Genomic DNA, 25,513 nt, shown 5'->3' on the forward strand with positions numbered 1-25,513 from the left:
GGCAATTCTAGAACCCTCCATTGAGGAGGTTACTTAGGCCTATAAATAGGAGGCAAGGCCATTTGGCCAAAGCATCCAAGAGTTGTAAGCAATTGTAAAGCTCTCCTAAGTTTCAATACAAAGCTTCCATTCTCCCATCTTCTAAGTGATCTTAGTATTCTCCAAGCTATCTTAGCTTTCTTTGTGATTCAATCCGGGGAAGCGAGGCTTCAAAGGCTTACTTAGCTTGTTCATCGAGGTTTCAAGTCTAAGTGCCGCACGGGCGGAAGGCTTAAAGAGTCATCCCGTGACAGCTGGTATCAGAGCCAAGCTCGCGAATCACTTGAAGGAAAGTAAGATATGGCAAGTGGAGAGATGGTGTCCGGAGTCTCCGACCCAAGGGAGCGTACTGCCGAGGTGCAAGATGTTGCCAAGAGCAAGCCAAAGTTAAAGGACTTGCAAGCAGCGATGGAGACCATGGAGGAACGACTCGAGAAGGTGGAACGAACCATACTCGAGTTCGATACTCGACTTGATGAGGACGTTGTCGACAAGGAGGAAATCCAAACCATGGTGGAAGATGGTAAGGATGAACTGCGTGGCTTGGTGGAAGGGCTACGAGATGAGCTCCTTGGCGCCCTCAACACCATGGCAGACAAAATGCGGAGGGAAGTCCAGGTTCACCTTGACAACATGGAGGCAAGGCTTGTGGCGCTTCAAGAGGAGATAAAAGACACAAAAGAACTTAAGGGAGATGTGGCGTTTTGCAAAGAAGCAATTGTGAAACAATTCGTGCAAGGGCCGAGGGAAATCAAGGCGTTGGACTCCAAGGTAATCGACTCCTTTAAACCCAAATCCTATAATGGGAAAAGGGAAGCAAAGGAGCTCGACACATTTGTGTGGAACGTGGAGCGATACTTCAAGTACCTGAAGCTTGAAGATGAAGAGTCCAAAATCGCCACGGCAACCATGTTCTTAGCTGACAATGCCCTTATGTGGTGGCGTCGCCGGAGCATGGAGATTGAACAAGGTACGTTCTCCCTCACCACTTGGGATGAATTTAAGAAAGATCTTATGTTGCACTTCTATCCCCAAAATGCCAAGTACGAAGCTAAGGAGAAACTAAGGTGGCTCAAGCAAACGGGGAGTGTCAAAGACTATGTCAACACCTTCGTGAGCTTGTTATTCGAGGTGCCCAACATGCTAGAGGAAGACAAGCTCATGTACTTCATGAGTGGACTGCAAAATTGGGCAAAACTCGAACTACAAAGGAGGCACGTGCAAACATTGTCTGATGCCATTGCCGCCGCCGAATCCTTGATTGAGTTTAGATCAAGCCACCAAGGTGATTCCAAGTCCACGGGGAAGAGGAGTAACTATGAGAAAAGTGGGGGAGCACATAAGCCGAAGGATAAGGCGGAGACAAGCAAAGGGGCTGAGACAAGCAAACCGAAGGAGAAGAAAGCCGATAAGCATGACAAAGGCAAGGGTAAGTCTTGGCAACCCACTTGTTACTTATGCAACGGCCCTCACATGATGCGAGATTGCCCACAAAAGAACGCCCTTAAGGCCATAGCTTTCAAGGAGGACAAGGGTGAGGAGAGTAACGATGCAAGGATGGGATGCATCCGTCTCCTGAATGCCATCCAAACAACCCTTCCACAACCTAAGGCTCAAGTTGAAGGAGGATCATTGTTCGTCGACGTCAAGACTGGTGACAAGACGACGCGTGTGTTGGTGGACACAGGAGCAACACACAACTTCATGACGTCGGAGGAAGCTATAAGGCTTGGCCTCCGAGTCACAAAGGAGCCCGGTAGCGTGAAGACGGTAAATTCCGCTGCCACCCCCATCGTCGGAATTGCGCGCAATGTGCAAGTAGACATTGGCGCATGGAAGGGAAAAATCGACTTCACCATTGTCAAGATGGACGACTATGGCGTAGTCATTGGGCTAGAGTTCATGGACAAGGTACGAGCCTTTCCCATTCCCTTCTACAATATTTTCTGTATCTTGGACGAAGGAAGACAACCTTGCCTGGTGCCATTGGAGAGGCAAGCCAAGAAGTGTACCCAACACTTGTCGGCAATGCAATTTGCCAAGTCCTGGAAGAAAGGAGAGGCCACATTTCTTGCAACCCTAATGTTGAATGAAGGGGAGGAGAAGTACGGGCCTTTGCCGAAACAAGTGGAAGCAGTCCTTATTGAGTTTGCGGACGTGATGCCTAAGGAACTGCCAAAGAAGTTGCCACCAAGGAGAGAGGTCGACCATGCGATTGAGTTGGAGCCTGGTGCTAAGCCTCCCTCCAAATCACCTTATAGGATGTCGCCACCCGAGTTGGAGGAATTGAGGAAGCAACTCAACGAGCTACTTGATGCTGGCTACATCCAACCCTCCAAGTCCCCATATGGTGCACCCGTCTTGTTCCAACGCAAGAAAGAAGGTAGCCTAAGGCTGTGCATCGACTATAGAGCATTGAACAAGATTACCATCAAGAACAAGTACCCACTGCCGTTGATCGCCGACTTATTCGATCAACTTGGTGAAGCAAGGTACTTCACAAAGTTAGATCTTCGATCGGGATACTACCAAGTGAGGATAGCCCCTGGAGACGAATCGAAGACGGCGATGGTGACCAGATATGGTTCGTTCGAGTATAAAGTCATGCCATTTGGTCTGACCAATGCCCCTGCAACATTCTGCACATTGATGAACAAGGTATTCCATCCTTATCTTGACAAGTTTGTCGTTGTTTACATCGATGATATTGTTATCTATAGCAAGACATTGGAGGAGCACGTCAAGCACCTGCGCATAGTGTTCAAGACCCTTCGGGAACATGAACTCTATGTCAAGAAGGAGAAATGCTCCTTCGCCACCCAAGAAGTAGAATTTCTTGGCCACAAGATAAAGGAGGGGAAACTTATGATGGAAAAGGGCAAGATCAAGGCCATTCAAGAGTGGGAACCGCCGACCAAGGTACCAACACTTCGATCCTTTCTGGGGCTAGCCAACTACTATCGAAGATTCATTAAAGGGTACTCAGCTATAGCGGCACCCTTAACGGACCTTCTCAAGAAGAACAAGGCATGGGAATGGACGGACAGGTGTCAAGAGGCCTTTGAGAGGTTGAAGAAGGCCCTAATGGAGGAGCCTGTACTAAGGTTGCCCGACCTCAGTAAGCCATTCGAGTTGCACACTGATGCTTCCGACTTTGCCATAGGAGGAGTGTTGATGCAAGAGGGACACCCGATAGCCTATGAAAGTCGCAAGCTAAACAATGCCGAGAAGAGGTACACGACCCATGAAAAGGAGATGACCGCCATCGTCCATTGCCTTAGAGTTTGGAGGCATTACTTGCTTGGTACTTCCTTCATCATCAAGACGGACAACGTTGCCACTAGCTACTTTCAAACCCAACAAAAGCTCACACCTAAGCAAGCAAGGTGGCAAGAGTTCTTGGCGGAGTTTGATTACAAGCTAGAGTACAAGCAAGGAAAGGAGAACGTGGTGGCCGACGCTCTAAGTAGACGAGTAGAGTTAATGGCTACGGTACTCAAGCCGCAAAGCCATCTCTTGGGCCGTGTCCGAGAAGGTTTATCACATGACGTCCAAGCCAAGAACATTGTGGAGTTTGTCAAGGAGGGGAAGACAAGAAGGTTTTGGCTTGAGGACGGCTTGCTATACACCAAGGGCAAGCGGATCTACGTCCCAAAATGGGGAAGCTTAAGGAAAGAAATCCTGAAGGAGTGCCATGACTCGATGTGGGCAGGACATCCTGGCACTCACCGCACGTTGGCCTTGGTGAGTGATGCTTATTATTGGCCCCAAATGCGGGATGATGTAGATTCCTACGTGAAGACTTGTCTTGTGTGCCAACAAGACAAAGTGGAACAAAGGCAACCGGGAGGACTATTGGAACCGCTTCCCACCCCATCAAGACCATGGGAGTGCTTAACCATGGATTTCATCACACATTTGCCCAAGTCTGATGGATGTGGATCTATCTTCGTCGTGGTCGATAGATTCACCAAGTATGCCACTTTCATACCCGCACCGGTGGAGTGCACAGCCGAAGTAGCTGCACGCTTGTTCCTAAAGCACGTGGTGAAGTATTGGGGTGTTCCGAGGAGCATAGTTAGTGATCGAGATGCTCGCTTCACGGGTAGATTTTGGAAGGAGCTCTTCAAGCTACTTGGCTCAAAATTAGACTTCTCCACCGCTTTTCATCCCCAAACCGATGGACAAACGGAGCGGGTTAATGCATTGTTGGAGACTTATTTGCGGCACTATGTTAGTGCCAATCAACGAGATTGGGCTAAGTTACTTGATGTTGCCCAATTCTCTTATAACTTGCAACGTTCGGAGTCGACGGGAAAAAGTCCGTTCGAGTTGGCTATAGGGCAACAACCCTTGACCCCGAACACGGTCGCGACTGGCTACACGGGGAATAGTCCAGCCGCTTTCAAAACCGCTAAGGAGTGGCAATTAGCCCACGAACTCGCTCGAGCTCATTTGGAGAAGGCTTCAAAGAAGATGAAGAAATGGGCGGATCGTAAGCGAAGGAATGTGGAGTTCCAAACCGGCGACCAAGTCTTTGTGAAGCTTAATGCGTCTCAGCACAAGAGTACTCGTGGCTTGCACAAGAGCTTGTTACGGAAATATGAGGGACCATTCCCTATCATCAAGAAGGTTGGCAAAGCCGCTTATGTCGTGGAACTCCCACCCCGTCTCAAGTTCCACCCGGTGTTCCATGTGAGCAACTTGAAGCCTTATCATGCAGACAATGAGGAACCAAGCCGAGGTGAGTCTCATCGAGCACCCCCTTTGATGACGGAGGCATTTGACAAAGAAGTGGAGAGCATCGAAGCCAAGCGTGTCGTGGTGCGACCAAGACAACCAAAGCATGTGGAGTACTTTGTCAAATGGAAAGGGCTACCATACTCCGAAGCGACATGGGAGAAGGAGACGTCCTTATGGCAATATAAGGACTTGATTAATACCTTCGAGAGGCAAGAGTCGACGAGGACGTCGACGGCTTAAGTGGGGGAGGATGTCACGGGCCACATGTTACAAACAAAGAAAATGCCCAAGACATCATATATCTAAGCCCATAAAGCCTTGTCTTCATGGAAGCTTCCGGAACATCCCGGAGAAATCAAGAACATGGCGGAGCGTTCAAGATAATCTAGGGCATTCCGGAACAATCCACACAAGTGTACATATTCAAGCCTCACCTAGAACAATCTAGATTAGGCAAGTTGTATCTAGAACTATTCTAGATATTTTTGGATGTAAGTAGGCAATTCTAGAACCCTCCATTGAGGAGGTTACTTAGGCCTATAAATAGGAGGCAAGGCCATTTGGCCAAAGCATCCAAGAGTTGTAAGCAATTGTAAAGCTCTCCTAAGTTTCAATACAAAGCTTCCATTCTCCCATCTTCTAAGTGATCTTAGTATTCTCCAAGCTATCTTAGCTTTCTTTGTGATTCAATCCGGGGAAGCGAGGCTTCAAAGGCTTACTTAGCTTGTTCATCGAGGTTTCAAGTCTAAGTGCCGCACGGGCGGAAGGCTTAAAGAGTCATCCCGTGACACTAGGACCTTGTGCCTTAAAGCTATTAGTGGCCACCTTACCTTATAGTGCTTGGAAAGCTTTTTTATGGGGAAATGATAGCCTTGATTCCTGATCAGATGCGTTGAGGCCATGGGCTCCTTAAAGCGTTCGGCTTCATCGTTCCATGCTCATTGGACCTTAACTTTTCTTTGGATCTTTGTTCCTTTGGGGTTATTAGGGTCAGAAAGGACATGCGTTAACACATTTGAATGACTAAGCAATCACGAATTAGAATGATTTTTTGTACGAAAGAATTAAGTGATGATTAAGAAATTGAATAGTTTGTACGATAGAAATACGTTTTCTGCATGGGTAAATATGTGCATTCATCTCATAGGATAGATGCAAGTATATATTATCCTTAATAGCTAGAAGCATGATAACCGTTAGCGAGAGAACCATTCTTAAAATCATACCCCGAAAAATACTGAGCCTGCAAGATTCATGGCCTGCATAGTACTTTGCAACCTCCCCTCTCAGATGCTTGCAGGATTTCTCCCTATAAATAGCCAGGTCAAATATAGTAAAGCTAATCACTACTTACTACTCAGAACTTTCTCAAATTATCTTTCTCTCTTTACTACTTTTCTGACTTAACATGAGAGATCCTTTGGTGGACACCCTTCCCGTTTCTTTTTTAGGGTGCTAGTCAATTAAGCTAACAATGTTTTGTTCTCTTGTATGTGGAATTTCGTCGAACCAATCGTTACTTGTTGGAAGGGTGAAAGGTTTCGGTACGTAAGTGCTGAAACTTTATTCGGAGATTGTGGGGTGTAAATATTCTATCCCAATCTATAGACATAGAGATGTTGGATTGAGATTAATGTAACTCATTGCAGGCCATGGTCTATAGTTGCATTAAGCTGTGTCTCTTTTAGTGACTTTCTCTAATTTGAAACAACAGAGAAAGGAAATGAAATTGAAATAACCAAAGAAGAATGGACGAAGAGTTACAATCTTTATAAATGTGACCTTTGAAGTTTACTTAAAAAATGTCTACATTTGTGTGAAAAAAACAAATCCAACCAACAGAAATTTGTCTAATTAAAACCACATGGCCCAACTTAAATCAAGCTTATAATTGCCAAATTTTATGTTGTGGTGATCAAATTTTAACCAAAGGAGGAGACACAAATTATATTTTCTTTTAAATTTTAATATTGTAATGCATGTTTGTATTTGTTTTCCCAATTTCAGCAGTCAGATTGATGAAAATAGAGATGAGAAGTGTTTTTGTTAATCTTCTTAATGAGAAAAGAAACAATCTGGTAAAAATGAAATAAAGTACGTTAAATTTTCGGGTTTCACATACAGAACATGTCAAGACTACATGAACAAGAAGATTTGTATCTCTGTTTTTATATATCCATCCACATCAATACTTGGGTTCCATTAGTTTAACTACAAGAGCTGAATCTGTAAATTCCCTTTTGTTTTAGAATCCATAACTTATTGCAAAATTGAATATTTGGTTGGTTTATGTTTTATAATCCATGAAATACTGTGAAGCTTCATTGTTTTTAATTTTTTTTGTGTTACAGTATAGTGGTATTCATTTTCGATTGTAAGTAAAAAGTCCTAAATTTGAATCTCGTGAATGAAAAATTCGATACCAAATTAGATTACCCATTGTGTGACTCTGGACCCCTTGCCTATAGTTTAAAAATATCAATGTACTAAAAAAAAAAAAAAAAAAAATTTCTTTTGTGTTGGATTCTGAAATTTACTACAAAAATTTGGGCTAACAGTTCTAACGCTTTGGGCCTCCAATGACTAGAAGTCCATCATTCTTTGTGGCCTATCTTCGTCGGCAAACCCAAACGACCCGCCAAAGAAGACGGCGCCGGCGACGAAAAAAAGGAAACCGGTACTCAGACGCAGAAGGTCGATACTCAGGTGCAGCGGCATCCCAAACGCCATCGCTCTCGCCCAGTTCGATCCCGCATCCGTTTCTCTCCAATCAGCTGGTATTGCTCCAATCCCCAATCAGATGTGGCTGAGAGAGACCATTTGGTTCTCTCAGGCAAAAATCGAACATTCTGATCAGAATTGCAATTTCAGGTCAGTTTTTTGTCTGGGTTTTTTCAGAATTCAATTTTCTAATCTGGTTTTTTTTTTTCAGAATTCGTTTTAGCCACATGCCTACTTTTTGTCGAATCATGAAAAAGTATGTGCTTTCTGGTTATTTTGCAGGGATGTTAGCGTCATTAGTACATTAGGAAATCCAAAGCAAAGGCGATGAACAAAGGCATAAGCAGAAAACGGCCAGCGCCGCCACAACCGGCGGCGAACCCAGCCAAGCAGCAGGCCACGTCCCCAGAAGAAGAAGAAGAATTCGTAGACGAGGACGTCTTCCTCGACGAAACCCTTTTCGAGACTGAAGACGACCTTGTTCTCCGCGACATCGAGCAGCGCCAGTCCCTCGCTTCCCGCCTCACCAAGTGGGCCCGCCCGCCTCTCTCCCATGCCTACACTTCCGCCTCCCGAAGCGTCGGTCTGTCAGCCTTTTCCAATTTTGCTCCATTCTCTATTTTTATTTTTAGAACTTGTTAAAATCTCTTTCTTTCCTTGTTGTGTGTTGTAGCTTTTCAGCAATTGGAGATTGATTATGTAATTGGAGAGAGCCATAGAGAATTGCTACCTAATTGGTCCGGGTCTGCTGCCATTATCCGAATTTTTGGGGTTACAAAGGAAGGTTAGCTTGTGCTCCTAATTTCTTTTAGGGTTATTATTCTGCTGTGAAAATGTGAAAATGTTTGGTTGGTGACTGAGAAACCTGAATAAAACTGTAATTTTGTATTACTATAGGATCAGCATTGTTGTTTCGGTCAAGCATGTTGGTTATTTGTTCTCAGAAATGCAACTTTTTACCAAGTATTCTATGTTGCTTCATGGGAATCAAATGTGCTACTAAACTAAACTAAGATAATGCATTTTCTGACTCTGATAAGTTGTTGCATCATCCTAGGACATAGTGTTTGCTGCCATGTTCATGGATTTGAGCCATATTTCTATATCAACTGTTTCCCTGGAATGGGCCCTGACGATATATCCAGGTTTCATCAAATTCTTGAGGTATTGTTTTGACTTTATTTCTTGAGCAGCTCAGATGTCTTTGTTTTTGTTATTGCATTACTTTAATTGGTTATGTCTTTTGTGTTTGGTAATTCAATAGGGGAGGATGGGGGAGGTCAACAGGAACAGCAAGGTACCAAAATTCATTCGCCGTATTGAAATGGTGCAGAAGAGGAGTATCATGTATTACCAGCAACAGGATTCTGAACCCTTTCTCAAAATTGTTGTTGCTTTGCCAACAATGGTGGCCAGCTGCCGGGGTAAATTCAGTTTCACTAATATTTGATAACGTGTAGGATCTGAATTACTTTCTAGATTGAAACACCTACATGCAGGGAAATGCATTTTATGGGTGATTACCACAATTATTTCTTTGACGATAATTGTTCTCCAACTTCTTTCATGTCTTTCTTTGTGTATCATTGTACTGATCCAATTTACTCTTTGTAAGGACTATATTTGGAGGAGAGCTCATATTGTGTCTTGCACCTTGCATGTCAATGTGTACTGCAATGTTTCCAACTTTCCATCATGTGGTTTATGCCTAATAATGGTTTATTCCTCTTCTATGCTTTCCCAAACTGCCAGGCATTCTTGAAAAGGGCATACAAATTGATGGCCTTGGTATGAAGAAATTCATGACATATGACAGCAATGTTCTTTTTGCTCTTCGTTTCATGATTGATTGCAACATAGTTGGTGGAAATTGGATTGAGGTCCCTGCTGGTAAATATAAGACAACTAAGCCTTTGTCTTACTGCCAGTTAGAGTTCCATTGCCTGTATCATTACACATTCAAGGAACTATCTGGGGTTTGGTGAACAATTTAATGAATGCCATTTACATTATGAGCTATTTCGTACGTGGTTTATCTTTCCTTGACAAACCATTTTCTTAGATATTTAGACTTGATCAGCCATACTCCAGAAGGGGAATTTTCGAAGATGGCTCCATTTCGCATATTGAGCTTTGATATTGAGTGTGCGGGCCGTAAAGGTCATTTTCCTGAGCCTACCCATGATCCTGTTATCCAGGTTCAGTTCTTTTCATTCTGAGTATCTGAAATAAAATGTTTAAGTGATTTTCGTGTTGCATGGTAAATATTTTATTTTTAAAGAACTGTTTCTGAAACGAATTGCTTTTTTTCTTCGTTTTATAGGTGGCCAACCTAGTTACTATGCAGGGAGAGAACCAACCGTTTATACGGAACGTCATGACTCTTAAGTCCTGCGCTCCAATAGTTGGTGTTGATGTGATGCCTTTCGATACAGAAAGGGAAGTCTTGCTGGCTTGGAGGGTAATATTATTGAACCTAAATATTCTTCTTTACTTAAAATAGAAAGGGGAAAGAAACCTTGTAATTTTGATGCAACACTATTGTTAATTGACTAAAATGTATTTTTCTTTTGGGCTAACTACATTTTAAACCCTTTAAGTTTGACAAGCTAAAAACACAATCCGTTTTATGTTTGTACACATTACAAAGTCCCTATATCCAGTCATCTGATATCATCCTACTTGCATACCATGTGATCCTTTTCATTTTTTTCTGTAGATTTTATGTCATCATTACCTTCATGTCTCTAACTCAATTGTATGTGTGTCCAAATTTTTTTGTCTAACTTGTTCTTTAGTGCTTTTGATTTTTTCATCTGTGGCCATTCATAATGGCAGATTTATGAAATTTTTTTGAATATGTTGTGCCAAATATCTCCAATCATCTATCAAGACAATATGTAATTCATTTTCTTCAGTAGGGACATTATTAATAAAAAGAAATTATACCAGAGGGTAAGAGCCGTCTTTAAAAATGTAGATTACTAGATGCATCTCTACCTAAAAGGAATACTAGTTAGAGTAGAAGCAAAGAACTAAGAGCATCTCCAAGGGAGATGTCAAATGGATTTTTTAGGCATTTTCTATTTTCTATGCATGAAGATTTAGATGCTAACCTAATTACTAGGCTACTGCCATTCACACGTTATGCACAAAAAGGTGTGTCAGTCTCATAGAAAGGAAATCTAATTGCCATCATTCTTTATGCCTTGCTAATGTTGAATAATAAAACTCTGCTTGCAGGATTTAATCCGCGAGGTGGATCCAGATGTCATAATTGGATATAACATCTGCAAATTTGATTTGCCATATCTCATTCAGGTAACTGAAACATTTCATTTTTGTTTTCCATTTGATTTAACATGGTATACATTCTCTAGTTTGTTGTACCAATTCGTGTCAAGTTCTGTTAACTATGTATCAATTTATGCCCATTTTGTGGAAATGGGATATCAATTCGGACTTGTTTCACTTTTTTGTCAAATTCATGTACCCTATCTTTATTTATTTATTTATTTTTATAATGTCTGTTGACACAAACATGATAAAATTTAATTTTGGGCCAAAAATCCAAACATAACACAATATCTCATGCCAATTTCATATTTGTGTCATGATTTGGTTATGTGTCCTCAAAATTTCACTCCTAAACGAAGAGGTGTTTCCTGGATTAACTCATCCACTCCTTCGGGGTAGAATGCTAACTTCTCTGTGCAACATCGTATTTTTAGCATAAAGGGTTGCGCCTCCATGGTGCTTTGACTGATCTCTATTCACTGACAAGAAAAAAAATGTTGCAATAATTTGTTGCCCTTGTTTTCTGGTTTTCAGAGAGCTGAGACCTTGGGAATTGCTGAATTTCCGATACTTGGCCGCATCAAAAACAGCAGGGTTCGGGTCAAAGACACTACTTTTTCTTCAAGGTAATAAGTTATAAACTGTTACTAGACTTTATATTGTATCCTTTTTCTATTGTTGGTGTGCCAATGTGGACCTTATTTTTATGATGTTTTTGCGTTGTTTCTCTATTGTATAATTGAGGTAATTTTAACAACTTGTGTGAGGGTTGAATTAACAATCCATCCACAGAGTGACTTAGGCTGTGAATATTAGCATAGTTAATTAACACACTTCTGCTTCTTTGCTATATTTGTTTTCACTACTATATAATGCATTCCACCGTTTTGATTTATTCTTTTTGTTGAAAAGAAACAAATTTTATTGCAATAAACAATTAAATTGCACCAGGAGTGGACAAGATGGCCACAACTTCATAAGAAAAAGCATAAGAAAAATGATAGAAGTAGTAAGTGTTCTCAAACACTAAGACATAAGCAATAAGTGTTTCTAACTTAGTTTCTCAAACTCATCTCTTGCAAAAGAATGCAAGCATGCCACAACTTCAGTGGGTAGAAAGTAATAGACGGATATTTATGAAGGCAAGAGATGAGATGACTGGTTCTTTGTAAGAGAGGGTTTGATGTTGGGCTTCTCTTTGGGCATTGATGTCCTTGGAGTTCAGGGAGAGCTTGTTTTTCTGTTATTTTCGAACTTGAATGCTGTCATTTCTTAATTCATGTTGTTTTGTCTTGAATGCAATTTTAGTTGATTTGGGTAGGTTGCTGATGGTTTTGGTTTTGTTTTTTTCCTTTTGACGACATCTTGTCATCAGTATTGTGTCACTGCTCTTTATTGATAAATTCTTGTTTCTAATCACAACAAACAAAAGAAGTTTTTGCACATTACAATTCAAGTTTCCACATTAAATTTGTGCTGGTGGCGGTGGAACATTGTCTTCATCCTATGATATATTATACAATGTAATGGCTTAGAATTTCTCAAATTTTCACAAAAAGTTTGTGTGTTTTTCAATTAATCTGTTATATTTTATTTTTTGTCAATCTTTTTTGATATACCTCTTGCTATTACACGCAGTAGGATTAAATTCTTCGCATCTCTCTGGGCTTCTTTGTTTAACAGTTTAATGATGTTCCTTTGAGTTTAATTGTTTTGTATTGGTCTATTTGTTCTGGTCTAAGGGTGGGTGTTTCTTCTGTCCTTTGGTTGGTCTATTGGTTTTCTCTATTGTCCTTTTTTCTGTTTCTTGGACTTCTTGGTTCATCTTGCTTTGTACTTCTTTATGCTTTTAAGTAAAATTCTAGTTTGTTATAAAAGGTATAATATTGGTAATACAGGCAGTACGGAACCAGGGAAAGTAAAGAAGTAACAGTTGAAGGGAGGGTTCAATTTGATTTACTCCAGGTATTATCTGTCTTCTTGCTCAATTTACCCTGTTACTGGTCCTTGAGATTTGTTCTTCAGCTAGAGATTCAATAAATATTCATGTAGATTTCTGTTGTCTTCCTTCCTTGTAGGCTATGCAACGAGATTACAAATTAAGTTCTTATTCATTGAATTCTGTCTCAGCGCACTTTCTCTCTGAGCAGGTGAGGTTTTGATATATTTCTTGTGCATATATTCAATTGCCCTTTTCCACAGCTTTTATTAAAAATCAGATTTAGCCCAGAAGTAACTTTTTGGTGTGGTTGCCTGGTAAAATAATTATAGACATTTTTATTTAGCAACATCGAGAAAAGAGGTACTTGCTGCTTTTTTTCTTTCTTGATACTTGTTTTTCTCCGGAATTTCCAAAACATGGTTCGATTGCACTCAAAGACCAATGTTTTTCTCTGGAATTCCTAAAACATGGTTCGATTGCACTCAAATACCCTTTTTTTGGTCGGACACTAAAAGGCCCTTTTATGTCCCCAATAAATTGTTTTCCTTGATTATTGTAATGGAAACTATTATTGGCACTCTGACCATCTAATTGTGCAAGTCAAACTTTCTATTTTTAGAATTTAGAGAGAAAAATACACTTATAGGTAGTGCAAAGTGAGACTTTTGGAGTGCCAATAATAATTCCCATTTTAATATACATTGGGATCTGTAAAATATTTGATTTGAGAAAATCATTGCTAGAAAATTATATGACATGTTCTTGTGCATCACTTGCTTTTACATATGATAGTTACCTCCTATTCTATATGTGGGCAAATGTAGTTACATTAGGTACTAAATCTCTGGAAAATTCTTCTTGGAACATTACTGAGAGATATCTCGTCAAACATGAAATCCACCAACTTTCTTTGCTGGGTAAAGTAATGCTTCCTTTGTTTCTCTTGTTTCCTGACTTCCTGGCCCACTTTTGCTCTTTTACATTCTATGAGGACATCCAAGCGTTAAACCTTGCTAAATTTATTTATTTGTTAAAATATCTTCTGTCTTTGGCCCATTCTTGTCGGTTTCCAGGAATGAATGGAATAGACTTCTTAGTTCTGAGTTTGTAACTGTCAATTAATTTTCTTGTTTTATCTTTAGCTCATATAGCTGACATAAAAAAAATCATCCAATAGTCTCTTCGTTTGATCTTTAATTGAACGGGGGAAGGAATGAGTCTTCATCGTTAATATATTGCAACTTTTTTTAATCATGTGCAGAAAGAGGATGTCCACCATTCAATTATATCTGATCTACAGAATGGGAATGCGGAAACTAGGAGGCGACTTGCTGTATATTGTCTGAAAGTACGTATTTGATTATTTTGATTCTTCCAACTTATCTTCCTTATATAATCTTCAAGAGTAGTCCTTTTATACAATATAAGAAGGTTGCAGAAAAGTTACATCTGTACCTGTTGTTTGTTATTGTGATGAACCTTGTAATGAAAGTAATACCTGAGATTGTTTAGTATTTTACCTTCTTTGGTACAGAGTTTAGTTTGTGGTAATAGAAAAATAGTGATGTAATTGCATGTCAAATCAGAGGCCAAGCACTTATATTTTATGAGAATATTTATGGCATCGGTAAAGGTGTTAATAGACACTAATGTCTAACACTCTGTTTCAAGCTGGAGCAAATACGTCCAAGTCGAGCTTGCCTAAAGAAGCACGGGAAGGACAGTTGAAAGGATTTTGAAACATATCAGCTTGCCTAAAGAAGCTCGATTTGATTTTTTCTCTCATGTTGACTGTATCCTAAGAAAACATAAAGGTAGAGCTGTTATCACAATATGATGCAGAAGAGTTTCATTACAAATCCCAGAGTCATGGCATGAGACGCAGCCTCTGTTGCTTGTTTGTCAGAGAAGCATAAACTATCAGGGAAGGGGAAGAAAACTATAAGACTTTATGGGCATGTATAATTTTGGCTGTGTTATGGTTAATCTGGACGGAAAGAAATAGGATGGTTTTTGGAGATTTTGTAGGTAACAGCAGAGGTGTTATGGGAGAAACTTCGTTTCTGGTCTTCATTGGCTTCAGTGTTGTCAGATTTAATGATTTGTCATTTTCATATATTTGGCTTTCTTAGGGCCCATGCTTTCTGAACAATAAGATGCTTGGTAGGCTCTATTCCGACACAATTAGTTTAGATAATCATTATAGTTAGTTTATCAATTACGATTGAATGTAATTGTCATTTAGTTGGACAGTATAAAAAAGAAGACAAGCAAAAGTTTTGAGAAAGGTAGCAGATATTTTTTCTTCTTCATCATGACGTAGAATGGGGGTTTTCTGGCTTTTGCATCTCATACGGAGAGGGCACACAGAAAGGAATAATGGAAATGGAATTAGTGAATATGAAACATATAAACCATTAATTGCCTATTCTTGGTATCCTGATCATAGTTCTCATAGATGTGTTGCACACTGTATCATACTTTTTCTGTATTCCGTTCCATATAAGCCTAATATTGACAAGAATATTAACAGTTAAACTTCAAATAAAAGACAATCATGTGCAGGTTATGTGGCACAAGTAATCAACTTTGATGTTTCATTGCAGGATGCTTACCTCCCACAAAGGCTTTTGGACAAACTGATGTATATTTACAATTATGTAGAGATGGCTAGAGTGACAGGTGTTCCAATGTCATTTCTTCTTTCCAGAGGACAGAGCATCAAGGTTAGTTTTGAGAATGAATACCTGCGAAGAGCACAATAGTTTAGTTGTGAAGAGGTTCAATGCATCAATGAAACCATTTTCAGGTACTTTCGCAGCTTCTTAGGAAGGCAAAGCAAAAGAACCTGCTTATTCCATATGTCAAAAAGGTTGGATCTGAGCAAGGAACGTATGAAGGTGCCACTGTAAGTTCACGAATGCTTAATATGTCATTATCACGGTTGTTGTTAATTAACTGCATTTCTCTTGACAAAGTGGGTCTGGGGTGAGGAAGGTTGTTGACGTTTATGATCTGGTCTTATACTGAGTTTTCTTGTCGTCAAATTGTTTATAAACATTCTGCCTGGTTGTATAAATATAACTGCTGGGGTGGTGTTTCAGCCTATAAAGTGTAGTTTTGTTTGCATGCATGTATGGTGGCTGCCCAAAACTTTAGAGTTGGATCCTAAATCTAGCATCCATTAAGACGTTCTGTACCCTAATTAAGTAACACTGTTGAAAAAATAGATCAAAACTAACAAAAATATCTTGAAAACTCGCAGCTAGTTGATGGAGCTAAAATAATAAAATTAATTCCTGGCAGGTTGCCCGTCCCTGATGTAGGACAGTGAGAAGGGTTGGGCTAAAAATCACAAAACTCTGATTTTAAGGGCTTACAAAGTAGCACCTTTTATAGGCTAATGGGTGAATGAATCTGGAAAGATCCACAACAATATGCTTTGAAATTCGGAAGTTGTACTTTTTGACATACAGAGAAACTCAATGACAGTGAACCTGCACATGTATGTGTAAATTTCTGTTGTTATATAAGAAACTAGAAAGATATTCGCTTGTTAAACTTTTGAACTAGGCTCCTGCATCAATCCCCCTTTTCCACGTCGACCTGCTCCTCGTCTGGACTTTAAAAAACTCTGGACGTCCTGCACTGAGAAATTTTTGTGTATATATATTTATTATCTAAATACTTAGAAAGTGAGTTTCAGTTAATTTTCCAATTTTAGTTTTGAGTTGAGCATAGATGCCTAGGGTGAACATTAGTTACATCATTATAACATTTATACTCGTACTACAACAAGCATTGTTGTTAAAATTGTTTTATATTTAACAGTAATTGATAACAATACAACATATTAGTCCTTTGCCAATCTACAGTTCCCTCCCACTGTTTGAACCTAGAGCCAATTTCTTGATTGGTTATAAAGCGGAAGATATTCAGGAGCTTGTTATGTGCTGTAACACAGTACATAACTTGCGCATTATAACCTGGAACTTATTATTTTGGAATTTTCTCTCTTTGTGTATTTGATGCTTTCAGTTTGTTCCTTAAACTGGCTTTGAATGGCATGAGACATCAGATTCATATGGGCTTTGATATTCATCGTTTAGAAATCCAGGTTTTGGAAGCAAAGGCAGGATTCTATGAAAAGCCAATTGCCACTTTGGATTTTGCATCTTTATATCCATCAATCATGATGGCCTATAATCTATGCTATTGCACTTTGGTAAGTCTCCTGACAGTTTTTCTATAACCTGCCCTTTCTGTATTTTGATTTCTTAATCCAACATCAAAGAAGCTCATAGTGAGAAACTTTGGCCAAAATGGTATCCCTTTTTCTATGTGAAGGTGACACCTGAAGATGTCCACAAACACAATATCCCTCCAGAATGTGTCAACAAAACTCCATCTGGAGAAACATTTGTTAAATCCAATTTGCAGAAGGTCATCTTTATTTTATGTTCCTCTATGTTGCGTTTTCTGTTTTTTTTATTCGACAAAGATTCCTAGTTTTGAATTTTTTTTTTTATTTAATTATCTGTATGACATATAATTACTTCATCTCATCAAGTAAATCATTTACATTAATAAGATTTTAATATGCTTTCCAGGGAATACTTCCTGAAATTCTTGAAGAATTATTAGCTGCTCGGAAGAGAGCAAAAGCAGATTTGAAGGTACATTACTTTTACTATGTATTCAATGGCTTTTGCCGACTGCTTTGGAAAGAAAAAAAAAATGTGGGATGACATATTATCTGGTTACAAGCTTACAAATCACTTCTTTTGTGCATGCAATTTTATGAACTACCATTAATTTTTTTTTGGGCTAATATCATTTTATTGTTCTAGGAAGCAAAAGATCCACTTGAGAAGGCAGTGCTTGATGGGCGACAATTGGCCTTAAAGGTATTTTCTGAACTATTACATTCACATTATCTTTATTGAATAGTTTGCAACTAATAGTATGCATGTATTTACATATAAGTATACATTCATTTGTCCCTTAATCCAGGTAAGTGCCAATTCTGTATATGGGTTTACTGGAGCTACTGTAGGCCAATTACCATGTTTAGAGATATCATCAAGTGTCACCAGCTATGGTACGTTTCAAACAGAATTGTTATAATGCATTGAACTTGTTGAGATGTGCCTGATATTAATGTTATGTGGTTGTTCTGTAAAGGTCGACAGATGATTGAGCATACAAAGAACCTTGTCAAAGAAAAATTTACCACCCTTAAGGGCTATGAACACAATGCTGAGGTATGCCAGCTCAGATTTTCTCGGTAATTGGTTTGTAATTGTTTGAGCCTACGTTAATTTACTATAGTATTGTTCTTCCTTGGTCTTCTTTACTGCTTCTCCTGCAAGGGTTTCTTCTCATAGTTTATAATATAAACTATGTGGTAGGACTCTTATTTAGCCAATCAATTAAAGCTATACGTTAACATTAACTCTTTTTTTCTTTTTGATATCATATGAGCTAGGACTCTCATAGTGTAGGCCCATTCATGACAATCCATATGGAGGCTCTTTCCTTCGTTGCTTCTATTTGGGTCTGCAAGCCCTATTGGGGGTTGTTTAGTTGCCTTTCCAGATTGGATGGTCTCTTTTGTTCTTTTATTGTGTGCTATTGGATTTTTCAAGTGGGTTTGGTTGGGTTGAGCTAAAGGGGTCTTGTATGTGTGACCTTTTCTAGATAGGATAGTCACCGAATTTATAGTATTTCGAGGCTTTAGACTAAAGACTGATGAACGTTTTTAAGCACTTTTTCTTCTTCTTTTTTTTTTTTTTTTTTTTTTTCTTTTCGTTATTATGTATTTTTATGTATTTGTCTTGGCATGTCATGATCTGTGTTTCCGGTGGAAAATGTTGCTGGACTTCCGTTCCTTTTATTTAAACTTGAAATTAGTTCTGATAAATCTTTTGTTATGAAATCAAGTCAAATGATCTCATAAACGAATAAAATTTTAATTTAAAAATAAAAAAATGTCAAATGCTCATCTTTCTGGGGTTTTTGGCTTTGAAATTGTATTTTGTGGGAAAGTAGCAGGAGGATATATTATTTTTGAGTTGGTTAACTAACCTTGGCTTGGTCACTGTTTCTATTTTCGGTCTTTTTGGTGTTTAACGTCGGTCTTTATTGAAGTTCTATGCTCCCTTATCATCTTATAATCTTCATCACGTTTCAAGTAACGGCGCAAAAATTACAAATTAATTTTACAGTATGAAGTATGAACATATGATGTCAAGAAAAAAAAGAGTGAATACTCTATGGGCATTTGAGAAAATAAATCTCATTTTGTTCAGATGATTATATACGCTTCACATTTCTAGTGCTGCATGTTTACTATTTATGCATTAATAAATTTATCGAATTGCTGTTTCTTCTCATGCATGATGTCAATGATTCTTCCTTTTTATACTGCCTTTATCCTACTTTAATAATTTGACACTAAAATATTACTTTAGGTTATATACGGGGACACAGACTCAGTAATGGTGCAATTCGGGGTTCCCACTGTTGAAGCAGCAATGAACTTGGGGAGAGAAGCTGCTGAATACATAAGTGGAACTTTCATAAAAGTAGGAGTTGATGCCACTTGATTTCCTGTTTAGTTGGTTTCTTAAAGTCATGTGTCTTTGTTTGCTCTTTAGTATAATAGTGCTAAACTAGAGATTCCTGATGAACCTCTCATACACATGCATGCACAGAAAGTTCTTTGCAACATTTAATAAATACTTTCAAGCCGGAATGAAGGAAGGTGACTAGAGAAAATAAAAGTTGATTAATATGGTGTTTATCTAGATTATAGACTTCACATACTAATCTTTTGGTGAAATGATTTGAATGATATATATGTGAGATTATAGAGAAAGAGGGTATTGATGTGCCACAAACTAATTTTTTTTCACACAAGTGTTACTGCAAATAATGGGGATAACAAAGCTGAAACCTTATTAAGTAGACTACTTGTCAATTGTATTTGTTTGTGGTGAAAAGGAGGGCAAAATGGGAGGGGTGAGGTTAATGCCCCTTTCGCTAAAGCTGTAATGCCCTACAGATTTTGTTTGGTTCTTTCGTTATCTTTTGTGTAGGGTAATTTTTATAATGGTTATTTAGCTATGAGACTATTACCATGAATGTGACATGATTAGTAATTTGTCCTTTGATGCTTATTTTGTTGTGTAATTTTTTGAGCTGATCTTTTACCATTCTTTGATTTTAATTCGCTATCTGGGTTTTTTATTATTATTTTTTTATCATGAAGCCTATCAAACTCGAATTTGAGAAGGTTTATTATCCATATCTTCTGATAAGCAAGAAGAGATATGCTGGTTTATTGTGGACAAATCCTGGCAAGTTTGACAAAATGGACACTAAAGGTTAGTCAGAATCTCTCAACCCCTTTATCATCTTCTAATGTTTTGTGTGTGTCACTTATTTTGTATCCATTGATGACAGGAATTGAAACTGTACGAAGAGACAATTGCTTATTGGTCAAAAACCTGGTAAATGAATGCCTGCACAAAATATTGATTGACAGAGATATTCCTGGGGCAATCCAGTATGTCAAGAATACCATCTCAGATCTTCTCATGAATCGCATGGATTTGTCGCTTTTGGTTATCACTAAGGTTGGAATATTTACTTGTTAAAATAGTGCCCTAGCTGTCATTGCTTTGTGCCTTAGCTTCTTGCCCAACTCTGGAGGTGTCAAATGGGCCGCGGCATGCTGGCCCAACCCATTTACAGAGGGGCAATTCATGCGCTCTGTGCCTTGCCTATGCTGACATCAATTTTATAATCATATCGTATTTATGCCATGACAAATAGCCAAGACCGGGTGTGGTACTGGATGTTAGACTTTTGGTTTGGTGTTTGGAGTTTATATTGGATTCTACTTTTGTTATGATTGAATATTCAACTGTGTTTGAAAAAATGATTTTTCTTGTTGAGTATATTTGTTTTCAAAGAAAAACAATATTGAGTGTACCGCTCCAAGTTTACGCCTATATTTTGTTTCCTTCTTTTCTTATTTTGTACTAGCATTGTGGTGCCTGATGAGCTAAGAAACTTCAGTTCAGGCCTCACCATTTACTTGTGTCATGCTTGTGCCAGTCCGGTGAATTTTATTCTCTTTTAGAGTAAATTTATAATGAAAGTTAACCTGGTACATTCAAAACAATTTTGTAGGGTCTTACAAAAACTGGGGATGATTATGGAGTAAAGGCAGCTCATGTTGAACTTGCAGAACGTATGCGCAAGGTATGCAGCATTGACGTAATTTGCTTTAAATTTCTTGTTTCCTTCTTGTAAAAGAAATGCTTCTAGGAAAAAAAACCTTAAGAACAATGTTTGTTGCTTTTATTGATTGCATGCAGTTGGCATAAAATTGAATTGTTTCAGTATTTTGAGGTGGAAGCCTCCCATTTTTTTGCCCAAGGTAGTACATTTTAACTTACCTTGTCTGGTGGCAAATTCAAATGAGTCAGTTACTATGATCTCTGTTACTCTGAAAAGAAGATCATTCACATGTGGAATTGGTTGAAATTTATGAATTGGCATACTAGTTTTAAATCAAATTGTGTTTTTAGCAGTTTTAGTTGGTGGATTTCTTATCCACTTTCGTAATCCTCTGTTATTGGTTTTTATGGAGTTGTGGGTATGTGGCTACAACCAGATATTGTACCAATATCTATTTGCTTGCTCCAGCTTGAAATCCGATTGAAATTCGAGAGTTTTAATGATGTTTCAAGTCTTAAATGCATTTTGAAGGTAGTTATTGAACTATGCTCTATCAAAGAAAGATATGAGAGAGAGTTTCCTCTTTTCCGAAACCAAGAACAAAATGAAAACTTATATGACGGGTATGCCACGAGAAATATCCCAAGACACCCATAGCTTAAATAAAATTCCTCAATGAATCGAAGAAATAAGTTTTAGCCTACCTGCTTGATAAGTTGACTACGTATACGAATGAGTCTACCTCCTCTAGAGAGACACCCCTTTCTCCACCTGGCCACACGTTTCCTGACTTTTCTGCTTCAGGATTCCATAAGCTGAAAGAACTCATAATTAACCAAGAATCCCAACCAATTAGAAGAGATGATGAGGAGGGGTACATGCGTTCATGATTTTATTTTCTTTTGCTATTGGGAAGTGTTATTGGCACTCCAAAAATCTCTTTCTACACTCCTCACAAGTGTATTTTTCTTTCCAAATATAGAAAGTTTGGAGTGTAGAATGAGATTTTTGGAGTGCCAATAACAATTCCCTTGCTATTTTCTTCGACATATATGCATAGGAAGTTGCAAGAATACTCATTTATTAAACAATCATCCCTAGTTACCAAATTCTTGTTTCCCCTTAGATATTTGTTTTGTGTCTCTCCTAGAGGAAATGTCGAGCTTATTACCCTTATTTGTCACGTATGGAGCTTATTAGCAGTGTTATAATCTAAAGGGGGAGGCAAAAGTCTAACCCTTGTATAAAAATGTAAACCTAGATTGAATCTTCTCGTGATTCTTTACAGGTCTAATCGTAGATTGAACACGAAGTTGTCTGTTTATTATTATTTTTTAATGAAATTCTAAAACACATACTAGACTGGGGGAACAAGGTGTCCATCAACGAGATGATTCTCATAGGAAACAAATCCATGCTACATCTTTGATATTGTAAGACATTGTCATACAACTCTGAAAATCACCGTAGCTCCACCAATCTGAATAAATTTACAGTAAACGAAGATACCTTTCTTTTTTCTTGGTTAAGAAAATGAGAGTTGCCTGGAGGCTAGAAAGAGAAACACATAAAGATGCTTCAAACTTGTCTCTATCCTAAGTGTTATCTTCATCCCCACTATAATTCCAATAAATTTTTCTATTTGTCGCAACCGAATTACCCAATAAACCGGTAGTACTGTAAAACTCCACAAAATTCTTGCCCTCTACTAGAAGACATATGGTTATTACAAATTATGTTTGAGGGGTAACCCAGTTAACCCCTGCAATCTTAACCAGCCACCTACACAGCCCCAAAGCATGTGCACAAGATTACACCTCCTTTTTTTCACAAAATTCTGGTACGGAGACGGACGAATAGGGTCTTCTTTCTACATAATAATTAGCGTTTGCTCTTGCATGAGCTATGATTGATGTCAAAAAAGTGAACCTTAGGAAGAACTCTAGGATTCCTAGTCACTTTAGCCTTCAGCAGGCTAGAACACATGAATGGATTGCTTATCACTCAGGAATGTGAACATTCTTTAAGATAAAGACTTAATTCATTTCTGTTCAACTTTGTTTAAACTAGTTATAGTTAGTTTTTCAATATATTCCCTATCTGAAAGTCCTAGTAAATTGCTCATGTCTTTGGAGTGGACTATTAAATAAGGTACCTCATCTCTTACCTATTCTTCTTCAATTTGGCATTCACAGCGAGATGCTGCCACTGCTCCAAATGTTGGGGATCGGGTACCTTATGTCATTATTAAAGCTGCAAAAGGTGTCAAGGTAATCCTTGTGTAGAATTTTTCGTATATTTTCACTGCAAATGCTTTAGGCTGGGGTATGAATATTAATGGATAGATGACAATCAGGCTTATGAGAAGTCAGAGGATCCCATCTATGTGCTTGAGAATAACATTCCCATAGATCCTCAATACTATCTTGAAAATCAAATTAGCAAGGTAAAGTTTTTGCTACTATTATTTTCATTGTGGCAAACTAAAAGTTATTCTAAAGTACTGCACTTTAAATACTCTTCATATAATATCTTTTATTGTCTTACATGCTTCGATAAATTTTCATCATACAGCCACTTTTAAGAATTTTTGAGCCCATCTTGAAGAATGCTAGCAAGGAACTTCTCCATGGAAGTCACACAAGATCTATTTCAATCTCCACCCCAGCAAACAGTGGAATAATGAGATTTGCAAAGAAACAACTCACATGCGTTGGCTGCAAAGCTCTACTTAGGTACTATTATGTGCTGATTTTGTTGTCCCTTTATGAGTATTTTTATTGTCAGGCCTACCGAGTATATAAATGGCACTGAACTTCCTTAAAAATGTTGTTTATCATATTTTGTTATTCTTAGCAAGGCGGACCGTACTCTTTGCTCACACTGTAAGGGAAGAGAAGCTGAACTCTATTGCAAAACAGTGACTCATGGTATGAATCGATATCATACCTGTACATTATGCTAATTTTTTATTATGCGTTCATTTATATTTGGACCAAAGTACTCAACCTTTTGGAATGTTGCTGCAGTGTCTGAGCTAGAGATGCTTTTTGGGCGGTTATGGACGCAGTGCCAAGAGTGCCAAGGCTCTCTGCATCAAGATGTGCTCTGCACAAGGTATTGTAGTTGATGAGTTCTGAGTGATTTTTATACGTTAGTATATATTGTTCTCCTGGCCTGTGGGTATTTTGGGAACATATTCATGCATTTGGAGTTGGAATATGTACATTGCAAAACTCCAAACGCACAGATGCATGCTTGCTTTGTATGTAACTCTTAGTTTGTATTCTTCCAGTCGGGACTGCCCTATATTCTATAGGAGAAAGAAGGCACAGAAAGACATGGCCGAAGCTAAAGTGCAGTTAGACCGGTGGAGCTTCTGAAATTTACCCGACATTTGGATCAACCAACCAAAAATTGGAAATGGGTTGTATGGCTTTTGAACTGAGACGAAGTGAAGGCTCTCCTGTTAAGTGGAACAAGGGGACAACATTTAAAGGTATCAACATTTCCTTGTTACTGCATCGCGTTAAATAACTCAAGTGCAGTGATTGGATCATTATTCTGCTCATATGCGGCAATTATCGACTTCCATGAGACCAAACCTCTTACCTCCATTTGATCAAAAATTCTTCGTGCATGCCCCAAGCTACCAAATTTTAAGTACATGTTAATCAACGCATTGCGTACAAACAGATCAAAGTCTAGTCCATGCTTTTATGACATACGTTTGAATCAGTATCCCACTTGAGATGTCAAAGTTTTCCAGGTATAGACCTCTTTCTTTGGTATTGAATCAAAGGTGCAGCGAGAGAATGACACGCTGCCAATATTGTACCGTAGCGAAAATCTTGTATCATATTTATCGGTCACATTTCTCAGAGACGAAAACCGCTTTGAATCGTAAGTAGACCTCTTATATGTTGTGAGAAAATGTGAAGATGGTACCTACAATATTGTATTATTGACTATAATGAAAATAATTGCATGATGCACCAAAAAAAAAAAAAAAGAACGTAAATGCATGCATTAAACCCTATACGTTGAATCGTTAACAATGATGAATTATGCTTCGATCTTGAAAGGATAACGCAGCTCCCACTTGACATACATGCATGCTCAAAAGCGAGATGTGTATCTTACAGGTTACGAGAGAGAGAGAGAGAGAGAGAGAGAGGTGGCCTTGCTATTGTTGACAGAGAGGAGAGGTGAAATGGTTGAGAGCGTGATTTATGAGAGAAATAGAGATGGAAGCAAAAGTCTGAGAGTTTGTACTTGAAGCAGACCCAAATCGGCTCTCTCACAATGACCAACATGTGGACTAAAGGCGGTTTCGTAATTTAACTGTACCGAACTGAAAATAAAACGGGTCATGAAAAACAACTTAAGAAGCAAACCAAGCTAAGTTTTAACTAGGGGTGCAATTTAAGTTGGGCCAATTCGAACCTGCTCATATTCAACCTAACTTTAAATCTGAACAAGTGGATTTTTTTTAGTTATATGCCGCCCAAACCAACCCAA

General features: G+C 38.6%; 2 protein-coding genes across 4 annotated transcripts; both read left to right on the forward strand.

Moving 5' to 3' along the window:
• Positions 1-243: 243 nt before the first annotated feature.
• On the forward strand, positions 244-5,161 carry LOC148695433 (uncharacterized). Its single transcript, XM_088697815.1, has 2 exons — positions 244-2,364; positions 4,423-5,161. Exons 1-2 carry the CDS (start codon positions 340-342, stop codon positions 5,020-5,022), a joined length of 2,625 nt encoding a protein of 874 aa, XP_088553941.1. The 5' UTR covers positions 244-339; the 3' UTR covers positions 5,023-5,161.
• A 2,183-nt stretch (positions 5,162-7,344) lies between these two features.
• LOC137734843 (DNA polymerase delta catalytic subunit) lies at positions 7,345-24,946 on the forward strand. 3 transcript variants are annotated; one of them, XR_015964418.1, is made up of 32 exons: positions 7,345-7,653; positions 7,786-8,086; positions 8,177-8,287; positions 8,561-8,667; positions 8,768-8,927; positions 9,256-9,448; positions 9,566-9,701; positions 9,827-9,964; positions 10,747-10,824; positions 11,335-11,426; positions 12,699-12,765; positions 12,879-12,950; positions 14,004-14,090; positions 15,349-15,468; positions 15,552-15,650; positions 16,860-16,967; positions 17,090-17,185; positions 17,353-17,418; positions 17,593-17,649; positions 17,756-17,843; positions 17,927-18,006; positions 19,216-19,329; positions 20,016-20,130; positions 20,210-20,382; positions 20,942-21,013; positions 23,188-23,262; positions 23,349-23,438; positions 23,567-23,727; positions 23,849-23,922; positions 24,022-24,109; positions 24,288-24,507; positions 24,657-24,946. XR_015964418.1 is itself a non-coding variant. In XM_068474144.2 (31 exons), exons 2-31 carry the CDS (start codon positions 7,831-7,833, stop codon positions 24,373-24,375), a joined length of 3,261 nt encoding a protein of 1,086 aa, XP_068330245.2. In that variant the 5' UTR covers positions 7,345-7,653; positions 7,786-7,830; the 3' UTR covers positions 24,376-24,946. The 3 variants fall into 3 exon arrangements, 1 of the variants encoding a protein (XP_068330245.2); XR_015964419.1 differs by having other exon boundaries at positions 24,288-24,491; positions 24,762-24,946; XM_068474144.2 differs by having other exon boundaries at positions 24,288-24,946.
• The last annotated feature ends 567 nt before the right edge of the window (positions 24,947-25,513 follow it).

Source organism: Pyrus communis, chromosome 7, assembly GCF_041283825.1.
Source record: "Pyrus communis isolate YQ-2024b chromosome 7, ASM4128382v1, whole genome shotgun sequence".
Classification (NCBI taxonomy): Eukaryota; Viridiplantae; Streptophyta; class Magnoliopsida; order Rosales; family Rosaceae; genus Pyrus; species Pyrus communis.

Bases quoted from the DNA above. Each gene is read 5' to 3' on its own strand.
- LOC148695433 (XM_088697815.1), top strand. From the start codon at position 340: ATGGCAAGTGGAGAGATGGTGTCCGGAGTCTCCGACCCAAGGGAGCGT. The intron at 2,365-4,422 runs ATCCAACCCTCC...GCGACTGGCTAC, and splicing joins AGCTACTTGATGCTGGCTAC to ACGGGGAATAGTCCAGCCGC.
- LOC137734843 (XM_068474144.2), top strand. From the start codon at position 7,831: ATGAACAAAGGCATAAGCAGAAAACGGCCAGCGCCGCCACAACCGGCG. The intron at 10,825-11,334 runs GTAACTGAAACA...TCTGGTTTTCAG, and splicing joins ATTTGCCATATCTCATTCAG to AGAGCTGAGACCTTGGGAAT. The intron at 20,131-20,209 runs GTTAGTCAGAAT...CATTGATGACAG, and splicing joins TGACAAAATGGACACTAAAG to GAATTGAAACTGTACGAAGA.